The sequence below is a fragment of the Erythrolamprus reginae genome, chromosome 1 (genome assembly GCF_031021105.1).
Source record: "Erythrolamprus reginae isolate rEryReg1 chromosome 1, rEryReg1.hap1, whole genome shotgun sequence".
Taxonomy (NCBI): Eukaryota; Metazoa; Chordata; class Lepidosauria; order Squamata; family Dipsadidae; genus Erythrolamprus; species Erythrolamprus reginae.
Window position 1 is genome coordinate 171,667,931 of NC_091950.1, and position 22,648 is coordinate 171,690,578.

At 36.5% G+C, this 22,648-nt stretch overlaps 1 protein-coding gene across 4 annotated transcripts in view; it reads left to right on the top strand.

The window, feature by feature from the left end:
• The window catches only part of ARHGAP15 (Rho GTPase activating protein 15), a 517,480-nt gene that overhangs the window by 70,127 nt on the left and 424,705 nt on the right, over positions 1–22,648 (top strand). For all 4 annotated transcript variants that reach the window (XM_070737062.1, XM_070737052.1, XM_070737079.1 and 1 more), the window contains 3 exons: positions 5,145–5,203; positions 10,621–10,708; positions 18,072–18,158. In XM_070737062.1, coding sequence (XP_070593163.1) covers positions 5,145–5,203; positions 10,621–10,708; positions 18,072–18,158 — 234 coding nt within the window. The remainder of the gene's footprint in view (positions 1–5,144; positions 5,204–10,620; positions 10,709–18,071; positions 18,159–22,648) is intronic.

Here is a 22,648-nt window from a genome sequence, read left to right on the forward strand (position 1 = left end):
TGCTTGATAACTGCTTTTCAGCTGTTAAGAACTGCTGGGGTTTGATAGCACCAAGAGAGCTTTCTTCAATTCTTAGCAAAAGTTTTAAATTCTAGTTTAAGGACTTTAAAAATGTATCTCAAAAGGGTGATTAGGATGTTAATTTTGGAAAGTTACAAGTGGATAAAAATTGATGGATTTGAGAATAGGTTTTGAAATTATAACAATCCTTATAGTGGGAAAATGCTATAATTTTGGAGTCTTTAAAAAATGATAGGATGATCAGAATTTTGAAGACTGGATATTAAAGAGAACCAGAAGGAACTAAAGATTACAGTATAATTAAAGGAGAAGAACATTTAAATTTGACTTACTAAACAGAGTGGGTAGTTGTGATGGTTCAGCAGTTGCTAAGCTTGTCAGCTGGAAAACTGGTAGCTTGGGTTTGAGACCCGAGTGACAGGGTGAGCTTCCATTACTTACCCCATCTCTTGCTCACCCAGCACTTCAAAAGAAATGAAGTAGATAAATAGGTATTACCTTGGTAGGGAGGTAGTAGTGTTCCATGGATCCCAGGTAGGGGTGAAATTCAGCAGGTTCTGAGAGGTTCTGGAAAACTGGTAGCGGAAAATTGTGAACCAGCAAATACCACCTCTATCTGGTCCCAGAGTGGGGTGGGAATGGAGATTTTGCAATATCATTTCCCCAGGAATGGGGAGGAATGGGGATTTTGCAATATCCTTCTCCTGCCATGCCCACCAAGCCACGCCCACAGAACTGGTAGGGAAAAAAAATGAATTTCACCCCTGATCTCAGGGTATAGTCATATTGGCCAAGTTATAGATAGACTGGGTAAAAAGATATGAAAAGTTAATAGACAAGATGGAATCTGATCTGAAAGTAAATTTTAAAAAGAGAGGCTACAAGAATGATATGGAATAAAATATGCTATATTGGATATATTAATGAAACTGATTGATGTTAATAATGAAAAGGGATATACAAATAACAATGCAAAATAGTGACCAGGATAACTTTTCTATCGTGGATTTACAAGAGGCTTGTCAAAGTTTTAAAGGATCGTGTGAGAAGAGATTTGAAGGGATGAAAGATCAAGATTATTAAAAGTATAAGAATATAAAGTTGGTTTATTTAATCAAGATTAACACACACACACACACACACACACACACACACACACACACACACACACACACATGTTTTTAGGCCTTGTAACCCACAATAGATTTATGCTGATCAGGACTGAACAAGGGTTTAGAACTTTGTTTATAGATAAGAGCTGAGAAATTCATTCATTCATTCATTCATTCATTCATTCATTCATTCATTCATTCATTCATTCATTCATTCATTCATTCATTTGACTTATATGCCGCCCCTCTCCTTGGACTTGGGGAGGCTTACAACATTTTAGTAAAAATACAATGAATAAAACATTCTAGGCCAATTAATAGGGTAATAACTTAAAAAAAAATTCTTAAAACTAAACGTTTAAAATCAAAAAGTCACACACATGCTATCACACCAGATACAGTCATTAATAAGAAGAGATCATTATATTTTAAGAAAAATTAACTTATTTGTTTATATATTTAATATTATCTTCAGTTTCTTTTCTTTCTTTTGTCTTTTCTGCACTTTTCTTCCCCCCCCTTTCATTTTAATGTGTACTAAGCTTTTATTTTTAATTGTAATACTCAGCAATATTAGTATTTTTTTCCTTAAATCTCCTTATTTCAAGTTTGTATTTCGGTTCATAAATTGTCCATCCACTAATTCTTTTTTCTGGTATACTATGGCAAATTAATCCACATTTGTACATCATTCCTTTGTATTGAATCTGCAATTATTTTTAGATGAATTGAGGTTACAGTATCCATGGAATTAGTAACCCTATATAATTAGAATGCCCATCACCCAGAGAATTATAACCATGCTCAACTGAATAAGGTCTTACCCTCACTAACAACTTCTCCCATTAATACAAGGAAGTCAGGATAAAAAGATGGCGTATAACATAAATTTCTATCTCCCTTCTATATGTTCCATTACCTGTAAAGTGAAAGGAGATCCTGGCTAAATATCTATCATCATTGTATTCATGTATTAATTTGTGAAGGGAATCTTTATCAATGGGAGTATTTCTTTATTCCAGGAAGAAATAATTATCCCCCAGCTTAATTAGTTGTCTATGAGTTCTAGATCACATTCCTGAAATAAATCAACATATCTCTATTATTTCTAAAGTCATTTTTATGTGCTTTTCATAATTTCACTTGCCATTATTAAAACATATGCACAATAGGTTCAAATACATATACCATAGTACCTATAAAGAAATAAATATATGATAGCTAATTGTGTGTGTGTGTGTGTGTGTATAATATATCTTTGCTGATAATGAAAAGGAAGGGAGACTAGTATAGATCTATTTCAAGCTATTTTGCTTTCATCAGCTAGCCATACCCTTACTGGGATTTGAACCTGGGGAGTCTGCATGTAAGGCAGTGGCTTTAACCTCTAGGCCACAGGTTTTCCTCCTCTAAGCTTATACCAGGGAAGAATTATATGTTTTTTTTCAGTCAAATCACACTGGTATACCCAAATAAGGGATGAAACATACTGCTTCCTTTTTGCCTCTTGGCTGCTCCAGGGTCCATATCCAAGGGAGTTAATTTTTTATAGCTGACAAACTATATTCTATATGTGTAACATATTTTTGCTGTTAATGAAAAGGAAGGAAGATTAATATCATATTAATTTTATATATCATATAATAGATCATATATATTCACACACACACACACACATATGAGAGAAAGAGAGAGAAAGAGAGAGAAACTAAATTGGGTCCTTGAACTTTCTGCCTTCTTTCTCTATTAATTTCTCTCCATCTCTTCTTCAACTTTTTCTTCATTGGAAAGATACATAAAGGGCAGCACTAAAAAACCCCCCACAAACAAATGATGGATATTTATTGAGGCAGAAGAGATAGCAAGTGCTGTAAGGCCATTTCATGTTCAGTAATCTCATGTCATCCATCTGTGAAATGGCTGAAAAGATAACTTGAATTATCTTCGAGGGACTGTGATGAAACTATTTTAACAGATGGTTCCCAGCACAGCAGACATACGTCTAATGTGGTCAGGTTCAGATGTACTAATCTTAATTTCTGAACTCAGCTCTTATGCCCTAAGACTAAGGGGAAAGATATAATGACGGGAAGAAGCAATTCTAAGGTCTACATTTTGCCACTTTTAAATTTGCATCAACAGAATATTGCAATTTCTGGTTATTTCCAACTTCTGTTGGATAAACTGACCCCCCCCAATTTTGTGCCTTCCAAGATTCCTATGTCGTATTTTCCATCTTGGACAAGGCCTGTCCTTACTAAGTTTGATGGCAATCTTAGCCCAATATCTGGAGCTCATTAGATTTGAAAATTTAAACTAAATTACATAGGCTAGGAATAACAAAGAAATATCAGCTTGGATGAATAGTAGCCTTCACCAACTCAAGTTTTAGCTAGAGGAAAATATTTTCCTTGTCAATATCCTGAAAATGTACAATGTAACTATACAAGATAACAAAGGATAAGATGAATAAACCACTTATTTATTGCAAAATGATGCTACAGGGTGGAGAGGATATAGAAAAGAATATTCTTTATATTAATTATATTACTTAATATGAACTAATTTATGGGAATTTAATTGAAAGTCATATAATCTCAGTATGGAACAATACAAATATAGAAACAAGGGTAATGCAATGTTTTTATTTTAAAACAATGACCCTGAGAAGTTTGAATGGCATAAACATTAGTTCCTTGAACAAGGGTTTTTAAATTATCAGGGGCTCATGAAGAATATGCATTATGTAGCATATGTGTTGCCCAACATGTTTCAAAGTATCAGCTGTTCATATGCTTTTGTGTTTACATTTAAAAACTCGCTAATAAAAACAAACAATATTATAAATGAATCTTTTATAGCCCATTGCTTGAATATTTGAATTTTAAAGTGTCTATTAAGCCAAAAGACATATTTTATTCTTAAAGATAGTCTACAAGATTATGCAACAAAGTACCATTCAGCCAATCTGCAAGGTTTGATGTTGATGATCTCATGTAGTCTAGAATAGAATAAATGGTTTATTGTGATTGGATACACAAGGAATTTGTTTTTGGTACATATGTCTTAGTGTACATAAAAGAAAAGATACTTTTGTCAAGAATCGTGAGATACAACACTTAATGATTGTCATAGGATACAAATAAGCAATTGGAACAATCAATATTAATATAAATTGTAAGGATACAAGCAACAAGTTGCAGTCATATAGTCATAAGTGGGAGAAGATGGGTGATAGGAATGATGAGAAGACTAATAGTAATAGTAACCATAATAGTAACAATAATATTAATACAGCCTTTGTGAATAGTTTGGCAGTGGTGAGGGAATCATTTGTTTATCAAAGTGATGCTGTTCGGGGGGAAAAACTGTTCTTGTGTCTAGTTGTCTTGGTGTGCAGTGCTCTATAGCGTCATTTGTACATAATATACATATGTTACATATACACATAACATGCATAGATAGTTCAGCTCAATCTTTATAAAACCTGAATCAAGCTCTGACTATAGTGAGATATCAATTCTACAATTTTACTTTAGACAGTTTTTAGACTTTGATCTGCTGTGATCAGTTTCCTTCTTAGCTACTGTTTCCAGTCCTGGCTGCCACATTTTAAGAAAGATTAAGAGAAATTAAAACAGGATTAGAGAAGGGAAAAGAAAGTACTGTACTAGAAATTGAGTTTTATGAAGAGAAATGCAAGAAGACAAGCAGTGTGGTATCCCTTTTCAAATACCTGAGAAGATACTTCATAAGGAAGGAGATCTTCAACTCTACCTTCTCAATCTAGACACAGAGTAATAGATTTAAGTTAGAAGAAAATCTGTTTTGACAATTAAGAAAATAATGCTAACAATAAGAGCAGTTTGACAATGTAACCAATTGTCCGTACAGATGGTATGGTTCCCATTCACTGAATGCATTCAGGTGGAAGCTAAATAGGCATTAGGTTATTAGAAAAAAGAATATAGTGGAATGAATAAACATTGTGCATCAACTTCTTTATTACAGATATTCAAAGAAGGCTATCTTCTAAAGGCTAAAATTGCAGATGAAGGCAAAAAACTAAGGTAGGTGACATTAAATAATTCTAATATAAACAGATATGCAAAGCAATATGTTATTTGACTTGGGATTCAGAGAACAGGCAATCCTCAATCTTAGTCTTCAGATCACTGTGCTGCCATACAGAGGAGGGGGTCAGACTGTTTTCCAAGCCGCCAGAAGGCCAGAAAAGGTATAACCAATGGAAGGTGACCAAAAAATAATTCAATGTGGGAATAAGGAGGAAATTTCTGACAGTGGAACAGCTTGCCTGTGGAAATTATGAGAGTTCCAACACTTAAGACTTTCAAAGGGAAATTGGACTGCCATTTGTCTGAAGTGGTATAGGAACTGTTGCTTGAGTGGGGGGTTGGACTAGATGATCTACAAGGTCCCTTCCAACTCTAGTAAACTAAACATCAAGTTAATTTTTCCCAATAATTTTCTTCAAAAGTTCAAAGATCTGTACATTATGCTTCCCCCCAAACTCTTTAAACACCAGTTCTTCCATACTTTTATTCTCAAGTTTAATGTAAAGAGAAACAAGACCTTTATCTGATTCTATGGATGATGCAACTTTCTTCCTTAATTTGAGTCTTGCTCTACAGTCTTGAATTTTAATTTTCTCCATCATTATTCCATGGGCAGGGGGATTGAAATATAAACCTGGAATAATATCCCTAGGAAGCAGAAATGGAGAATGTACTGAAGCTCTCTATAATTTGTGATATTAGGAGGGGGGAAAATTATATTAGGAAGAGATAAGTTGTTTGTGTGCCATTCCTGTTCTCCACTTCAGCCTGATAAATTAAAACTCTCTGTGATGTACATGATTATTCCTCTGCCTAAATACTAATTTTGGGGGAGGAGAAATGGTTGCTTATCCAACCAGAGTGGGAAATATTATCTCCAATATTATCTGCTATTTGAATATGAAAAATGAATCAAGAAATTTGAGAACTAGAAGCCAAATATCTGTATTTCCTGATAGCTAGTTTGACATCCACAGTCAACTCAGATGCTCATTGGCTGAGATAATATAGTCTCATGGATATATCATCTCAGTTTTAACCGGAGGGTGAAACCTTGCATTCTGAGGTGGAACATTAGATGGAAAATCTTTTAAGTGAACTGCTGAGTAAGTTAAACATTCTTGTAAGAAGACTACAGTAGTCCCTCACCTATCGCTGGTGTTACGTGGCCGCAATAGGTGAAATCCGCGATGGGGAATTTATCGACTGATAGTACTTATTTAAGTATTTATATTGTAATTGTTTGGTAAGTTTTCATTGTTTTAAGTGTTTATAAACCCTTCCCACACAGTATTTATTTTAGATACAGTATTTAAATACAGTATTTATAATTTTAGATAATTTTTTTTTTAAAAAACCTGCCGATCGAGTTCGGCGGGCTGTTTAAATCTGCCGATCGACTTCCTCAGAAACCCACGATGAAGTGAAGCCGCAGTAGGTGAAGCGCGGTATAGCGAGGGACTACTGTATACCCTTATAGTAGTGATAATTTACAATCACTAAGTAGATGGGCCTGCCCACTTATATCAGTTGCTTTTAATTAGTGCGGCCCTAATATGGATTGCCCAATTATGAAGGACTCCTGGTATTTTTTGCATTTTTCAAAGGGCTGTTATCATATTTATCTTTTATTTATATGGATTGTACTTTTATCCCATTCTTAAGCCAAAGGAAACCCAGGGTGGAACTTGTGACCAATACTTTGTTTTCTGTGTAATATGCTCCAAGAGACAGAGAAAAAACACCATACTATACATCATAGTTGAGCAAAGAATTAAACACCAGTTCAGCCCCACTAAGGATCAAATGTACCAAAATATAATCAAAAGACATTTATGTTATGTTTTTAAATATACATGTCTATGTATATGTCCAAACCTATGAAGACAAACATAAAGAGGTAAAAAGGTAGGGGAAAAGTGTTTTCCCTCTTCAATTATCACTTTCTGTTATTAAGATGAAATTCAGGAAAGTTGGAAGTGCCAGCATTCTTCTGCTAAACTTGGAATTGTCTGGCGAAACTTCGAGAATCTGTTATCTTTAACCATATAGATCAACAACATTGATCTTATAGTGTGCTGCCATCAGGTGTCCATTTCCTAGAATGCAAATATAATGACCAAAGGAAGATTGCTCTGGAAAGTCATTGATTTCAGTTTTTAAAAGTAACTCAAACTCTGAAGCTGTATCTCCTGCAGCTGTGAGATCAATGTTTTAGCTGTGTTAACAGTTTTATGTTCAAATGGGTTAAATCTGACTGCTGCAGCATTTATTTATTTTTTGCATCAGTTTCTGTTGTTTTATGAATGATGTCTATTAATGTTTTGATACTTAGGTATCTAACCAAATTCCAACATTTATTGTTTTTTCCTCCCCTCTCCCCCCTCTTCTGCTAATTGAATGGCTGCTGTCATTCACTCATCTGCACATGTGTAAAGCTGCTTGGACTGAACTGTTTTCTCTTGATGGAGAAAATGATAATTTTATTTATTCATTATACACTGCTCAAAAAATAAAGAGAACACTTAAACAATACAATATAACTCCAAGTAAATCAAACTTCTATGAAATCAAACTGTCCACTTAGGAAGCAACACTGATTGACAATCAATTTCACACGAAGTTGTGCACATTCAACTTTGTACTGAACAAAGTATTCAATGAGAATATTTCCTTCATTCAGATCTAGCATGTGTTATTTGAGTGTTCCCTTTACTTTTTTGAGCACTATATATTATATTTATATTTTTGTGCATCTTTCAGAGTGCTCTAGGCCTGCAGTTAATTTTAATATAATTTTATGTCTTGACAATGTAGTCACTTTATCACTGACTGTTGGAAAATAAATAATATTTGGAAATCATCATCCAATCTTGCCTAAATTTGGAACACCTCCCTCCCCCAAATTATCATAATTTGACCCTTAAGGCTATCAAATGGAATACTTTGTTTTACTGTGTGCCTTGAGAATTATTTAATTTCTAGACTTGTAAAGTTTTGTAAGGGCAAAGTATTGACTCTTTTGCTGAATGGTACATTGGTCTCTGCATTACAGATCTAAGAACTGTACAAGAAACGTGGATTAAATAAATATGCAATTGAACACCCATTTTTTAAAATTGTACAGGGCCATGATAGGAAACCCATGCCACACGTGCCAGAGGTGGCACACAGAGCCCTCTCTGGGGGCACACACCATCGTCAGGTGTCCTTCTGGTTTCTGGCCAGTTGGTCTTCCAGAGCACCAGAAAATGAACCAAAAATGTTCCAAAAAACATTTTGTTTTTTGGCTATTTTCCGGCCATTTTCTGGGCAAAAAACAGCCCGAGAATAGCCCCCCAAATGGCCAAAAAACAGGCACCTGTTAGCCAGCCAACTGGTCTTGGGGTTTCCAGCGCTCTGAATTATATGTCAAATTTTCTGCTTCCTCTCTAGAGGCACGTTTAATAATTTGGCAGCTATTGGCTAAAACTAAACTGCTTGTGAGGCTCTGTTCACTTGTCCCCAACCCAGGGATGGGCTGCTGCCCGGATGAGGGGGGGGATGTAGTGGGGTAGCAAAAATGGAGCTCCACCCCTGAGCACCCAATTTGCATGAAAGATGTTGAAAAAAAATCCAGGGTGTCCTTCATAAGCCACGCCCACAGCGTGGTATTAAAAATGTTGGTAGCCCTTCACTGCTGCCACCCCAGTTCTTGTCATCATCAATAAGCATAGAAAATACTTAACTATTGCTTGTCAGGCTCAATTCAATGTGAGAAAGTCTCTTTCAAGTTCAAGCAGTGTGTGTGTGATTTACCAAAACACTGCAATGTAACTCCCCACTATGGTAAGGACAATATACGAAGAAAATATTTTTTCCTGGTCAGTTCTTTCAAATATTGTTTTATACATAATAGAAATATAGAAGACTGATGGCAGAAAAAGACCTCATGGTCCATCTAGTCAGCCCTTATACTATTTCCTGTATTTCATCTTAGGATGGATATATGTTTATCCCAGGCATGTTTAAATTCAGTTACTGTGGATTTACCAGCCACTTCTTCTGGAAGTTTGTTCCAAGCATCTACTACTCTTTCAGTAAAATAATATTTTCTCACATTGCTTCTGATCTTTACCCCAACTAACCTCAGATTGTGCCTCCTTGTTCTTGTTTAAAAACACTTCCCTTCTGAATCTTATTTAACCCTTAACATATTTAAATGTTTCGATCATGTCCTGTCCCCCCTTTTCCTTCTGTCCTCCAGACCAGTGTTTCCCAACCTTGGCAACTTGAAGATATCTGGACTTCAACTCCCAGAATTCCCCAGCCAGCGAATGCTGGCTGAGGAATTCTGGGAGTTAAAATCCAGATATTTTCAAGTTGCTAAGGTTGGGAAACACTGTTCCAGACTGTACAGATTGAGTTCATTAAGTATTTCCTGATAGGTTTTATGCTTAAGACCTTCCATCATTTTTGTAACCCGTCTTTGGACCCGTTTAATTTTATCAATATCTTTTTGTAGGTGAGGTCTCCAGAACTGAACCCAGTATAATGTTAAAATGGCATGTTTGTTTGCTAAGCTTAATGCCATGCCATCTATGGTCCAATGTCCCTTACAAACTAATTGTGTCCTCTTTGAAGGAATCAGATAAATTAGCTAACATAATAACACAGTTGGAAGAGGCTTTGGAGGTCTTCTAGCAGGAAATTCTATACCATTTCAGACAAAAAGTTATTCAATCTATTTTTAAAAACCTCCAGTAATGGAGTACTGAGAACTTCTGAAGGCAAGGTATTCCACTGATTAATTATTCTCACTGTCAGGAAATTTCCCCTTACTTATAGGTTGGTTCTCTCCTTGATTAGTTTCCATCCATTGCTTTTTGACCTGCCTTTCGGGGCTTTGGAGAATAGGTTGACTTCTGCCCTTTTTTTTTTTTGGCAGCCTCTGAGATATTGGAACACTGCTATCATGTCACTCAAGTCCTTCTTCTCATTAAACCAGACGTACCCAATTCCAGCAACCATTCTTCATATGTTTTCCTTCCAGTCCTCTAATCATTTTTGTTGCTCTTCTCTGCAGTCTTCTTAGACTCCCAACATACTTTTTATATTATGGAAACCGACATTGGAGGCAATATTCCTCATGCTTTGCTGCATTGACTTATGCATCAATCTTGGCACCCTTCCCTTCATCTTCCTTCTCCTTCTCTTTCTTGCCCTTCTTTTTTCCCCTCCTTCTCATCTTTCTAATCCATATCAGCTTCTCCCGAGTATGCATTTTGCCCTCAATTTATCTAATAAATATATTTGTCTGCTACTTCTTTGAGTCATAAACAGTGTGGAATGCTAATCTACGTAAGCAGTTATGATTCTCACACCAAAATCATGAGTTTAATTGATGCATTCCTTTATATATTGCATTTCAGGAAAAACTGGACTACTTCTTGGATTGTTCTCACTGGACAGAAAATAGAATTCTACAAGGAATCCAAACAGCCAGCTGTGCCCAATCTGGTAAGCAGTTATCTTTCTCATGCTCTCATCTTTTCAAGACGTGCTATTGAAAAAAAAGTTTGGTATGATGAAAAAAAAAGCAGAGATGCTAAGCCTCAGACTTCTGAGAGCAGATGTAAGAAAATGGCTCAATAAACTTTTAATCAGATGAGAGAGGAAGGGAAATAGAACTCAGCGTATCTTTTATTAAGAGGTGCTTTTTGAGAATAATTGCAAAGTGAGACGGATGGTGAGTGGCTCTCTCGTAATGCGGAGGTAACGCTTTAAATTAAGGTGCCAGTTATAAATGCTTTATTCTTATTTATGAAATGATCTCTAAATGCAACTACTTCCTCAAATAATGTATTATAAACTGTGTTATAAAATGCATTAGTAATAAATGCTTAACGGATGATGCGATGAGAATCTGTTGCAAGGAATATTATAAGATGTAAATTGTATTAAACCCTGTGTTTGCATCTTTAATACATGAATTTAAGTTGCTATTGAGCTTGCTATAAAGTGGCTTGCATATCATAAATAATAATAAAGTAGTTATAAATTGCACCTTAATATAGGGTGTTACCAAAGAGCAAAACAGTGTAACTTAGCAAAGTGATTTTTATCTTCATATAAATGTGACATTTTCTGTTTCTGCCCAACATTTTCTGAATGTGCCTTATGATTCTATCTAATAGACTTAATGCATCTCTAAGCAGAATTCACTGTGCTTCATTTTTTTAATGTACCTCAAAGAGAGGCTTCTTTCTGCCTTTGCAGAAACATTGTGGAAATAACCAGGCCCTGTTTCCTTTCCAGGTTAGAATGAATGTCTTTTTGTCCAGATTCCAAAAGGAAGAACAATTTAGAAAAAATTCCCCAAAAATGTATAATTAGCTATTAACAGCTAGAAATGTAAGGCAGAAAAATGAGAGGGGAGAAAGAGAAAATAAGAAAAAACATGGGGCGGGAGAAAGAGAAGGGGGCTATTAAAATGTTTTTAAATAGTTTTTATTTTATTTTATCACCTTTTTTGCCTTTTTAATCTTTTTATAGTCATCATATGGTTTAAAATCACTTCTAATGTAAAGTTTATTTTTTTTAAAAAAGTAGGGGTTCACTTTGTTTTAGTTTGTTTGAATTTTTGTTGTTTATTTAATTTATGAAAATTTGATAAGAACAGCATTCCAGAAACATATTAGACTGTAGCTAAAACAAGGAAATAGAGGTTAAATGGTTATAAATTTAAACAAAATCAGTAACAAAATTTGGATTAATTGGAAATGGTTTTGAATGTGATGCTCAAGGATCCACAAATTATTTTGGGACTTCCTCCTCCCCCTTCCTTCCTTCCTTCCTTCCTTCCTTCCTTCCTTCCTTCCTTCCCTCCCTCCCTCCCTCCCTCCCTCCTTTCTCCTTCTTTCTTTCTTTCTTTCTTTCTTTCTTTCTTTATTTCTTTGTGAGGCAGGGTTGAATCATCAATTTTATTTGTGGGAGTTTCAAAATCATTCAGGAAATAAGAAGCAAAAAGCATGCATTAATTTAGCCTTTACTTTGGAAAATCAAAACGAACAAAAACATATTTACCAGGAAAAAATAGCAATTTGGCCCCTGAATTTCTGTAGTGCCACTTTCCACTATTCTTAGGACCACAAAGACCTTGTTACATAAGTAATGTGATAGATTGGTTCCATTATTCCCAGCTGAATCATTGCAGTTGTTAAATTGCTAATATTGTTGTTAAAGGAATCTGGCTCCCATATTGACTTTGCTTATCAGGAGGTTGCAAGAGATGATCACATTACCTCCAGACACTATAACAGTCATAAATAAATAAATGCTGGTTTCTAAGAGTCCAAGTTTTAATCATGTGAAAAACAGTCATAAATCACTTTTTCAGTTCCATTGTAATTTCATGTGGTCACTAAAGAAATGGTTGTAAGAGGACTACCTGTACAAGTGAATGTAATATTGAAACCACATACTTCCTCCTAGTAGCATCAATCAATAAAAACTATCCCATATTCAATATGTCAGAATCAGAATTTCAGTATATGGTATAGCTTTAGCTGCTTCCAGCTACATCAAGCAGAATTTGGAAGAATGGCTTATGTTATTGTAGGAAAAAAAGTAGCTGTTAGATTGGGGAAGTAAAGGGATATACAGAAAAGCATCCAAAATCTTATTTCATTATTATAGTTTCTTTAGCAGAACAAAAATAAATGTACATCATATTCAGTCAACAGTAAATAAAACAATGACCAAACATTCTGCACTATAGAAGTTAGCCTAGCTGTTTCGTTACATTGTTTTATTAATGGGTGAATTCTCCCATTGTCGAAGTATGTCTGTTAATAATGTAATAACATTTTTATTTATTTTTACCATTGAGGGCCTAGCATTTAAAAAAAGGTTTTCTAGCAAAGGGACTCTGGAGACAAGCTTATTTGCTTTTGATGCAGATTAATGTAATTTTCTTTTTAAAAAAATAATCATCCTGCCATAATTTTTTGATAGCACAAAGGAAATAAACGTAGATTTCTGATGTGATTAAAAAAATGTTTACCAATTTTACTTTTAAGAATCATTTATTTTGAAGAATAAAAGAATCCAGCCATTAATTCAATAATGTAATGAAGTCAATGTTCGTTTGTTGCAATATGAATTTAATAACGTAACAATTTTTACCAAGAAAATAATGTAATTTTCCATAAAGATGGATATACTCCGCTTACAAATAAATTAATTCCTTAATTCTTGATAAAAGGCTATGTTATAAATACAAAATACGAAGCAAAACTGCATCCACACAGCGTTCCATTTTCAAACTGCATTCCAGTAACTCTTGATTTATTGAGAATAGATATTTCGTCAGGTGGAACATTAGATGTTTGTGGATACAGGAATACAATGCCTGTTTTAGTTAACAAGACATATTTTTTTTTGAACTGTTATAAATTGATTTAATTATTTAATTAATGACCACCCACACCTCACCATGTGGCTGGGTGATTAACAAACAACTAAAAACACCAACAAGATAACGGAAGTATCAATTAGAAGATATATTTCTGTCTCATTTATTTATCTATCTATCTATCTATCTATCTATCTATCTATCTATCTATCTATCTATCTATCTATCTATCTATCTATCTATCTATCTATCTATTAGATTTGTATGCCGCCCCTCTCCGTAGACTCATGCATTCCTAATGAATAAAACCATTCACTTAACAACTATGGTAGGAGAGATTGTAAAATGGGGCAAAACCTATTTAACAACTACCTCACTTAGCAATGGAAATTTTGAGTTCAATTATGGCTGTAAGTCGAGGACTACCCGTATACTGATTTGAAGGAAACATTTTCAACTGAGAATTCTTAACTTTATCACAGACTGACACTTCTCTGTTATAAAATGTTAGATTGCTATGTACCCTTTACACTCAGTTGTTAGCTATGTTCTCTGAAGACCATATCTTTTTAAAGCAAATTTCCATTTTAACATGAAATGCCAGCCACTACGCATTTTTAGCCTCCAGAAACTTCAGCAGATAGTAGCATAGCTCAGGCTATTAGTCCTTGTGCAAAGTAATTTGCTGGACAAAAATGCTTTCTAAGTCCATATTCACAGGAACAGGACTTAAATCTAATGGGCACTTTTAGCCGTTTACAAGAACTGTTCTTCCAAGGGTTTTGATAGAACATAATTGGCCTGACTGGAAAACACAAAGTAAGGGCATTTATTTAGTTATTTAAAATATTTATATTGACACTTAACTTGTAAAACAGAACTCTGGGAAGGTCACATCAATGCCCCACCCAAAACCTAGCCCTCCAAGAAAAAACAGCTATTCCATCATTTCTTTTCATTCTTGTATGTAATCGTCTTGCTATCCCAATGTCTGGGAGAAAAGACAGTTGTTGCCCTAACTGGGAGACCCAGTTTCATATCGTGATTAAGTCATAAGACTAGAAACTAGGAAATTCTGAGTTTGAATCCTTGAGCAGAAACCAGCCAGATGAGCATCTTAGAATAATAGCTGCTACAAATGAATAAGAGCCAGCAGTATATGTGTGAGACAACATATCGGACATTAATACAATTGAGAATGTTCAGAGATATTTCACAAGAAGGGTATTACACTCCTATGTTCATACCCTGATCTGACCAAAGTGTAATACACAAAATTATCTGCTACAATATCCTACCTGTTAATTACTACTTCAGCTTCAACCGCAACAATAGATAGATACAATAGATAGATACAATAGATACAAACTTAACATGCTCCAAACTTGATTGCAAAAAAAAATAATTTAAACAGATTGGTTCATGTCTGGAATATACAGTATTACCTAACTCTGTGTAGTTTCTTCCCCAAACCCATAAAATGTAGACTGTCTACAATAAACCAGCCAGCCAGCCAGCCAACCAACCAACCAACCAACAAACCAACCAATCAACAAACTAACAAACCAATGGAATGGCTTGCCTTCTGGAGTTGTGGAGTCTCCATCACTGGAAGTTCTTTTTGTGGGTTTTTTTTGTTTTTTTTTTAAAAAAAGACTGGGGATTTATTTGTCTGGAATGGTATAAGGGTTGGATTAGAAGACTTGACTGTTCTGACAACAGCACTGAGAAAAGTAATTTATGACTGTTTTTCCACACTATTTCCTAATCACCCATTCCCCCCCACTTATAACTGTATGACTGTAACTTGTTGCTTGTATCCTAAGATTTTTATTAATATTGATTGTTTCCTCATTTCCTATTTGATCCCTATGACAATCATTAAGTGTTGTACCTCATGATCTTTGACAAATGTATATTTTCTTTTATGTTCACTGAGAGCTTATGCACAAAAGACAAATTCCTTGCGTGTCCAATCACGCTTGGCCAATAAAAGAATTCTATTCTATTCTATTCTACAACATCCCTATTGTCAATGTAAAAGCAAATAATGCATGCAAACCCATTAGGAAAGAAATAAAAGCTCAGAATTTGGGTGGGAGGAGGAGAAAGAAGAAGAGGAGGAGGACAGTCGCTGCCGAAGGAAGAAGGTGAGGTGAGGGGAATCAAAAAAATCCAAAACTTTAAGGCTTAAAAGAGAGAGAGAAAGTGACTCTGAGGCTGCGAGGAGGAGCATGCACCTCCCATACACCCAGCATGAGACTGCCATCCATACACTGCACCAGAGAGAGAAACCCAGGTGGGTGAGAGTGGTGAACCTTTGACTGAAAAGCAGCTGCTGCTGCTACCTGCTTCCTCTTCCTTCACATGCTAAAGGGCTCCCCTCTCCTCTCACTCACTCACTTTGTAGCCAGCGCCTTTCCTTCACTGTGGTGACTCCTCGGTTTGGCTGAAGCCGAGTGGATCCAGCTGAGGCAAAGCACCCCCTTTTGCCTTTCTGCGTCCAGACACTCTGGGAGGCAACCTCAGCTGGGTGTATGGGAGGCAGTGTGAGGGAGTCACTACAGCAAAGTGGATTATTCCCTCACCAAGCGCCCAGAGAAAGGGAAATACTCTGTTCACTCTGAACTGCCCAGAGCAAAGGGAGCATTTCTTTTCTCTGGGCGCTGGCAGAGGTTTATTCCCTCTCCAAGCACCCAGAGAAAGGAAAATGCTTTGTTCACTCTGGACTGCCAAAGCCTCCTTAAGCGCCACCAAAAGGCTCCTCTGGCAGCCCAGAAAAGTAGAATTGAAACCTGTGCAATAAATGCCAGTGTCCAAGAAAAAAAAAGATGAAAAAGAAATTATAAATTCTTGAAGAACATTGGAAAAAAGCTGATGATATCACTAGAAGAATTTTAACATATGAATGTGTATTCCTTAGGGGGAGATTGTGCAATTTGTTTAATGTATGTGTGTCATACATTAAACAAATTGTGTCAGGCCATTGGAAGACTGTTTCTATCGTTGGTTTGTATAAAGAGATTAATAGTAGGAATGAATGCAAAAAGTACAGAAGGATTAATTAAATGGCCCTGGGAAGGTATTTGACATAATTTTGATTTAAAAGGTAAAGAGTTGACTGGTTAAAATATGAGAAATGCATTGTGCTTTTATGCCATACAAAGGGGTTTGTGGGTGAGAATACAGGCCAGATTATTTTTTCTTTAAAAAGACATTGATAGATGGATTAATGTGAGAAATGTATGTTTGTTAATTGAAAGAAAAGTATAGGGTAAAATGAACAGTTTGGGATTATGGAACAGTGTGTATAAATATGGCTTTGAAAATTGCTGCTGAATATGATTAAAGCAATACATGATGCATGAAAATCAGTGGAATGCCTAGTGAATAGCTCAACATTTAGCAAGGACAAAGCTGACATCTCCACAGTTGCTTAAGTGCTTAAGAAATGTTTGTTGGTAGTTAGAAGTCTTGGTTGTAGATGTAGGTGTAGGATCAAATGGCAATGGGACAGATGCAAATGACAAAGCAACTATAGGAAGAATGAATAGGTTGAATGGAAGAGGAAAAGTTAGGAAATTATGGTTGAATAGGATTCTTAAAATCTTCAAGAAGAGAAGGATGAAAAATTTAAGACAAACTGGAAGTGGAAGACAAATGTTTTGCAATTAAAGAAAAAAACACCCATGGAAAAGTATACTGAATAATATTGGTAAAAAAGTATTTCCTTTCCCTTTTCCCTTATTACCTGCCTTTAATTTACTTGGCTTGCTATTTCTTACTTTTGCTTTGTACTGTTCCTAATACTGCTTACTCTGAAAGGGAATAGCCTGATTGGTAAGTATGTAGGACTTGGAAATGTTATTACTTACATCTGGCTCAATTAATTCCAGCAGGGTGAGAAACACGGAGTTAAGAGCTATGGGAAGGTGCCTTTGGGAGGAAGCCTATAATTAAGATGACTGCTTACACTCAGAGGCTTTAAGCTTTGGTTGAGTTACAACAAGCTTAACGCATGATCATGACATGGTAGATACTTTTTCCCTCCACAAGCAAGACTTTCAGTTGTACAAACATTGACAAAGAAAGAGGCATTCAGAACAGAGAAATAGGCTTAGCCAAACAACACTTGCAGAGTTTAACCAGGACTGTGTTTGCTTGAGTTTTTATAAAAACAAATTATTATTTTTTTCTAATACGAAACTATATTATTTATAAAGGGTTTGGTCACAATAAAGCTAATGTAGATGTTGCCATTTCGGTTGTAGCTACTAACCAATGTTTTGGAGGATAAACAACCTATGAGTTGGGCAACATACATTTAGAATGGGTTCATAAGAAGGTTGATGAAAATTTAAAGAGGGACACCCAATATGGAGAACAGGTTGGCCCAGGTGAATTTGATCAATTAATTCACCAAGGTGAAGCAATGGTCAACTCATTCTCAACATTCTTTATTGATAGAAAGGGCCCAAACCTGAATGGCTGGACTTGTGTGGAGCTCAGATTGAGTGGACCAAGGAAAAATCTAGCAAAAAGAATGTCTTCCAGGTAGGACATGATTTATTTTTATCCCCTTGTTCTTTGTCAGTCAACGGTCTGTTTTATTTTGTTGCTGTTCAAAATCAGGATTCCTTCCCAGGGGCAGCTGTTTAATGACTATAGTGCACCGAGGCAATGTTTGCATTTTTTCTGTTACAGAAATTGGAAAGCATAATATTTTATTTTTATTTTTTTTCCTCTCCATTGACTAAAGTGTCTTGATGATTGAATTAACTCAAGACCCTTGAGAACCTGTTGATTTGCTGATTAATGTGCTACATGCAATTTGTTTTAAGAGAGTTGGGAGGTAATTTGTTTTGGGTTTAAAAATTGGGATCCTTGACCTAATGAACTTCTGTAAACAGAACTTTCACATGATGCTTACACAAGTTATACTCCCAACTGAGTGGAATTAGACTGTTTATTTTTGAGATTTCTCAGGGCTTTAATAACAAGCTTAGGGGCAAAGTGATGGGGAAGGAAAAAAGCTACATTTTTCACAGTTAATAAAAGAGCACTGCCTTTTCTTCAAAGTCAAATAATTTCAATGATTACAAAGAAATTAACAAAGTTGCTTTCTGATAACATCTAACAGATTAATTATGGTGGAAGCAATTTCCAAGTAACAATTTGTGAATTACAACCTTATATTACAAGCCATGATAACTCGGAAATCTCTTAGGGTTACAACCTTAGATATCTGTGCTGGCTCCATGATAGGAGGAAGTCAATAGAATGTAGTGTCATGGAACCAGCGATGGGCTATGAGTCGGGGCGCTAAATTGCGCTCGCCACTGCGTCTCATAAGTTCTTGCGGGACCAGCGCGATTTTGCTGCTGCACTGGGGAGGTAGAAAAATTGTGCACGTGTTTCGGTGAGGATTTACCTGTGGCTCCGTGTGCAATTTTGCTACCTCCACAGGTGCAGCAGCAAAATCTTGCTGGTCCTGCAAGAACGTACAAGCCATGGCGGCAAGCACAATTTAGTGTTCCGGCTCATAGATCACCACTGCATGTAACCCTTCTAAGGAGAATAGATCCATTAGTTTCATGTATATAACTTGAGTTATTTTGTTAGGAGATAGGTGGCAAATAAGTTGAATGAATAAATAAAATAACTTGAATGGTACAGGTCAAGTTGTAGGTCTCTGCAAGTTTTCCACAAAACCTTAGAAGTAAATTCTTGTGTGTTGTGGGAGACAAATGGTTATTTCCACAAAAATGCCATGACCACCTGTGAATGTTGCCAGGTTTTTGTAGCCACATGCATCTCCTCTTCATGGCCATGAATAAAAGCTGTATCATATCAAGAGGTCCAATTACAATTGATATGACAGTCATTTCTTCCTCTATTATCTTCCTACTCCAATCTGTGAACCATATCTTGTTATTTTCTCCAATTGTCTTTCATCAATTCAGTTGTCTCCAGAAATTGCCAGAACAATAAACTACTTCATCTTCTTTTCTATAATGGTAATGACTGGTATATTTTGTACCCTAAGTACCTATAAATTTGAATTTTGAAATCCTACAAAAGTTTGATCTTGTTTTTGCAACTTTTTCAGACACTTGGTCCTATTGTTGTTATGCTTTTATTCATCAAGAAGCAATACAGTAGAAAGAACAAGCAAAAATCTATCACATATTACTGGTGTTTAGAAATTCCAGTAATGTCCTAGGACAGTGATAGCAAATAGTGATGGGCAAACCCAACGGTATTTGGGTTCGGCAAGTTCGGATGAACTTCACGCAAAACTTAGCCGAACCTGAACCCGAACGGTTCGTGGCGCCAAAGCTCCAGCCCCGTAATCTCTTCGTGCCATTGTAACTTTGAAAGGCTGTAAGTTGAAGACTATCTGTAATCATCTAGTCCATTTTTCCTTCTTCAGTTATCTGTTTTGCATACTACACATACAGCTTCCAATATTTTTGATGCTAAATATCAGTTGGCATCACATGATCTTATTTGCAATAGGAAGAGTACCATTGAGTTGTAAAAGACAATGGAGGCAATCAATCTCCTTGAAAAATCTCGTTCCTGATTTTTATATTCCCAATTTCTTTGTCATTGAAGGTTAAAAATGGTTTTCTATTTCCTCAAACCTTCTTTTATAAAATTCTGGATGATTGTGCCATCCAAACATTTCTCCATCAAACAATGTGGAAAAGAAACAAATGCCCTTTTATGATCATTCCAAGTGGTAGGTTGTAGGTTGGTTTTGTCTTCATTTGATATATTTTTAATATCATTTTGTCAATCAGTGACCAGTCTTTAGTTTCTTGTGAATTTTTATTTGTAATTTGAAATTGCAATTGTTAATATAATAGTTAGCCACTGAAACATTCTTTCTTCTGTCTTTTTCTATTGAAATATTTTGTATTTTGTAGCATTTTTGAATCTTTTGTGTACTGAAGAGAACCTGGAAATAGTTTCGCAGGACATGTCTGAGTGTCCGGTGCAGTTTTGCAACTAGATAGCAGTTTGGCTCCCACAGTGTGCAATCCGACATGTTGTATTTAGGTTTTCGTCAGAGGAGTAGTGAATAAAAGGAGATTTATGTTCAAATCATATGCTTTAAACATTTCTGCTAAGTGCCAGTTTGCTCTTTGGTGTTGAGCCTGCAATTTAAGGCACAGAGGATTAAAAGGATTACAACATAATCTTAAATAATCCTAAGTGTCATTTACAGAGAGATGGTTCTATAATAACTAAATAAAACCACGTGAAGGGGTGTTGTGTTGTCAGTCTGCCACTGAAACCATGTCTCCGTTGCCCTTTCGTTCCTCTCCTTCCCCAACTCCAATGCATATTGGAAAGGAAGTCTTGATAGAAATTGCTGCAGAAGAGGGTCATCATTTGCAAAATGGGACACTTTGCAGTCCAGACTAACATGGTTACCAAAGCATTAATAACTCGATTAGCCTTTAAAAATCATTCCAAGGCTCAGTGTTTCATGTTCATAGCACAACTATTTCAGAAAGACTTGATTTATTTCCCTGATTTTTACCTTGCTCTTTATCTTAACATGAAATTTAATCAACATTTGTTGAATTTAGCATTGCAATAATAATTGGGGGAGGGGGGAAACTGCTCAGTGTGTTTCATTTTATCATCATGAAGAATATCAACTCTACTGAGAATGTTATGTTATATATACTAAGCCAGTAATGGTGAACCTTTTTTGCCAAAAGGGTATGTGTACTTGTGCTAGCATGTGTGCAGGTGCTCACATCCATTCTTGCCTGCCTACGTACTGCCCACCTGTTCCTAAGCATATGCACAGGCTCACTGTAGCCTGGGATGGTTAACAAACAGACAAATGGGCAAATGGAAGGTTTGGAAAAACAGATTTCAGTTGGGCTGTTTTTCACATTCCAGGGCTTTAGGAAGTTTTCTTGAAGCCTCCAGAGTGCATAAAACAACATGATGGGAAAATCAGAAGTCCATTTTTCTGAAGTTCTGGTTTGCCTGTGGATGGTTGGATGGTTTTTTGCACTCCAGGGCTTCACTGAAGTGTCTGGAGGGCGAAACCGCCTTCCCCAAGGCTGAAAATAAGCTGGCTAGCACGCGCATGAACACTGAAGCTGACATAGGGCAATTCTCATGTGCCCTCCAATATGGCTCCATGTGCCAACTGTGGCAAGCATGCCATAGGTTCGCCATCACTGTACTAAGCAGTGTCAACAGTGTGCTTGGCATTGGCATAACAAGCAGGAATATGATTATTATTTTAAATCTAGCGAACCACTTATCTGTGACTTTTTCTACATTCCTTTATCTGAAGATCAAAGGTGTGTAAATACTATTTATACAGAGCATGAGCTGGATCCAAGGGGTGGCCAACTATTTGAGTCTAATGCAGGGATGTCAAACTCAATTTCTTTGAGGGCCGCATCAGCATTATGGTCATCCTCAAAGGGCCAGTTGCGATTATCTAGGCCATCAACAGTCAGGATTCAAGCCCAGCTACAGCATGGAAACTGCTTTGGTCGTGTTGATGGATGATCTCTGGTGGGCCCGGGACATGGGCTTGTCCTCTGTCCTGGTGCTTCTTGACCTCTCAGTGGCTTTCGATACCATCGACCATAGTATCCTTCTGCGCCGGCTGGAGGGGTTGGGAGTGGGAGGCACTGTTCTTCAGTGGTTCTCCTCCTATCTCTCTGGTTGGTCGCAGTCAGTGGGGGGTCAGAGGTCGACCTCTAGTTCTCTCCCTTGTGGGGTACCTCAGGGGTCAGTCCTTTCCCCCCTGCTATTTAATATCTACATGAAACCGCTGGGCGAGATCATCCAGGGGCATGGGGTGAGGTATCATCAGTACGCTGATGATACCCAGCTGTACATCTACACCCCATGTCCAGTCAGCGAAGCAGTGGAAGTGATGTGCCGGTGCCTGGAGCCTGTTGGGGTCTGGATGGGTGTCAACAAGCTCAAACTTAACTCGGACAAGACAGAGTGGCTGTGGGTTTTGCCTCCCAAGGACAATTCCATCTGTCCATCCA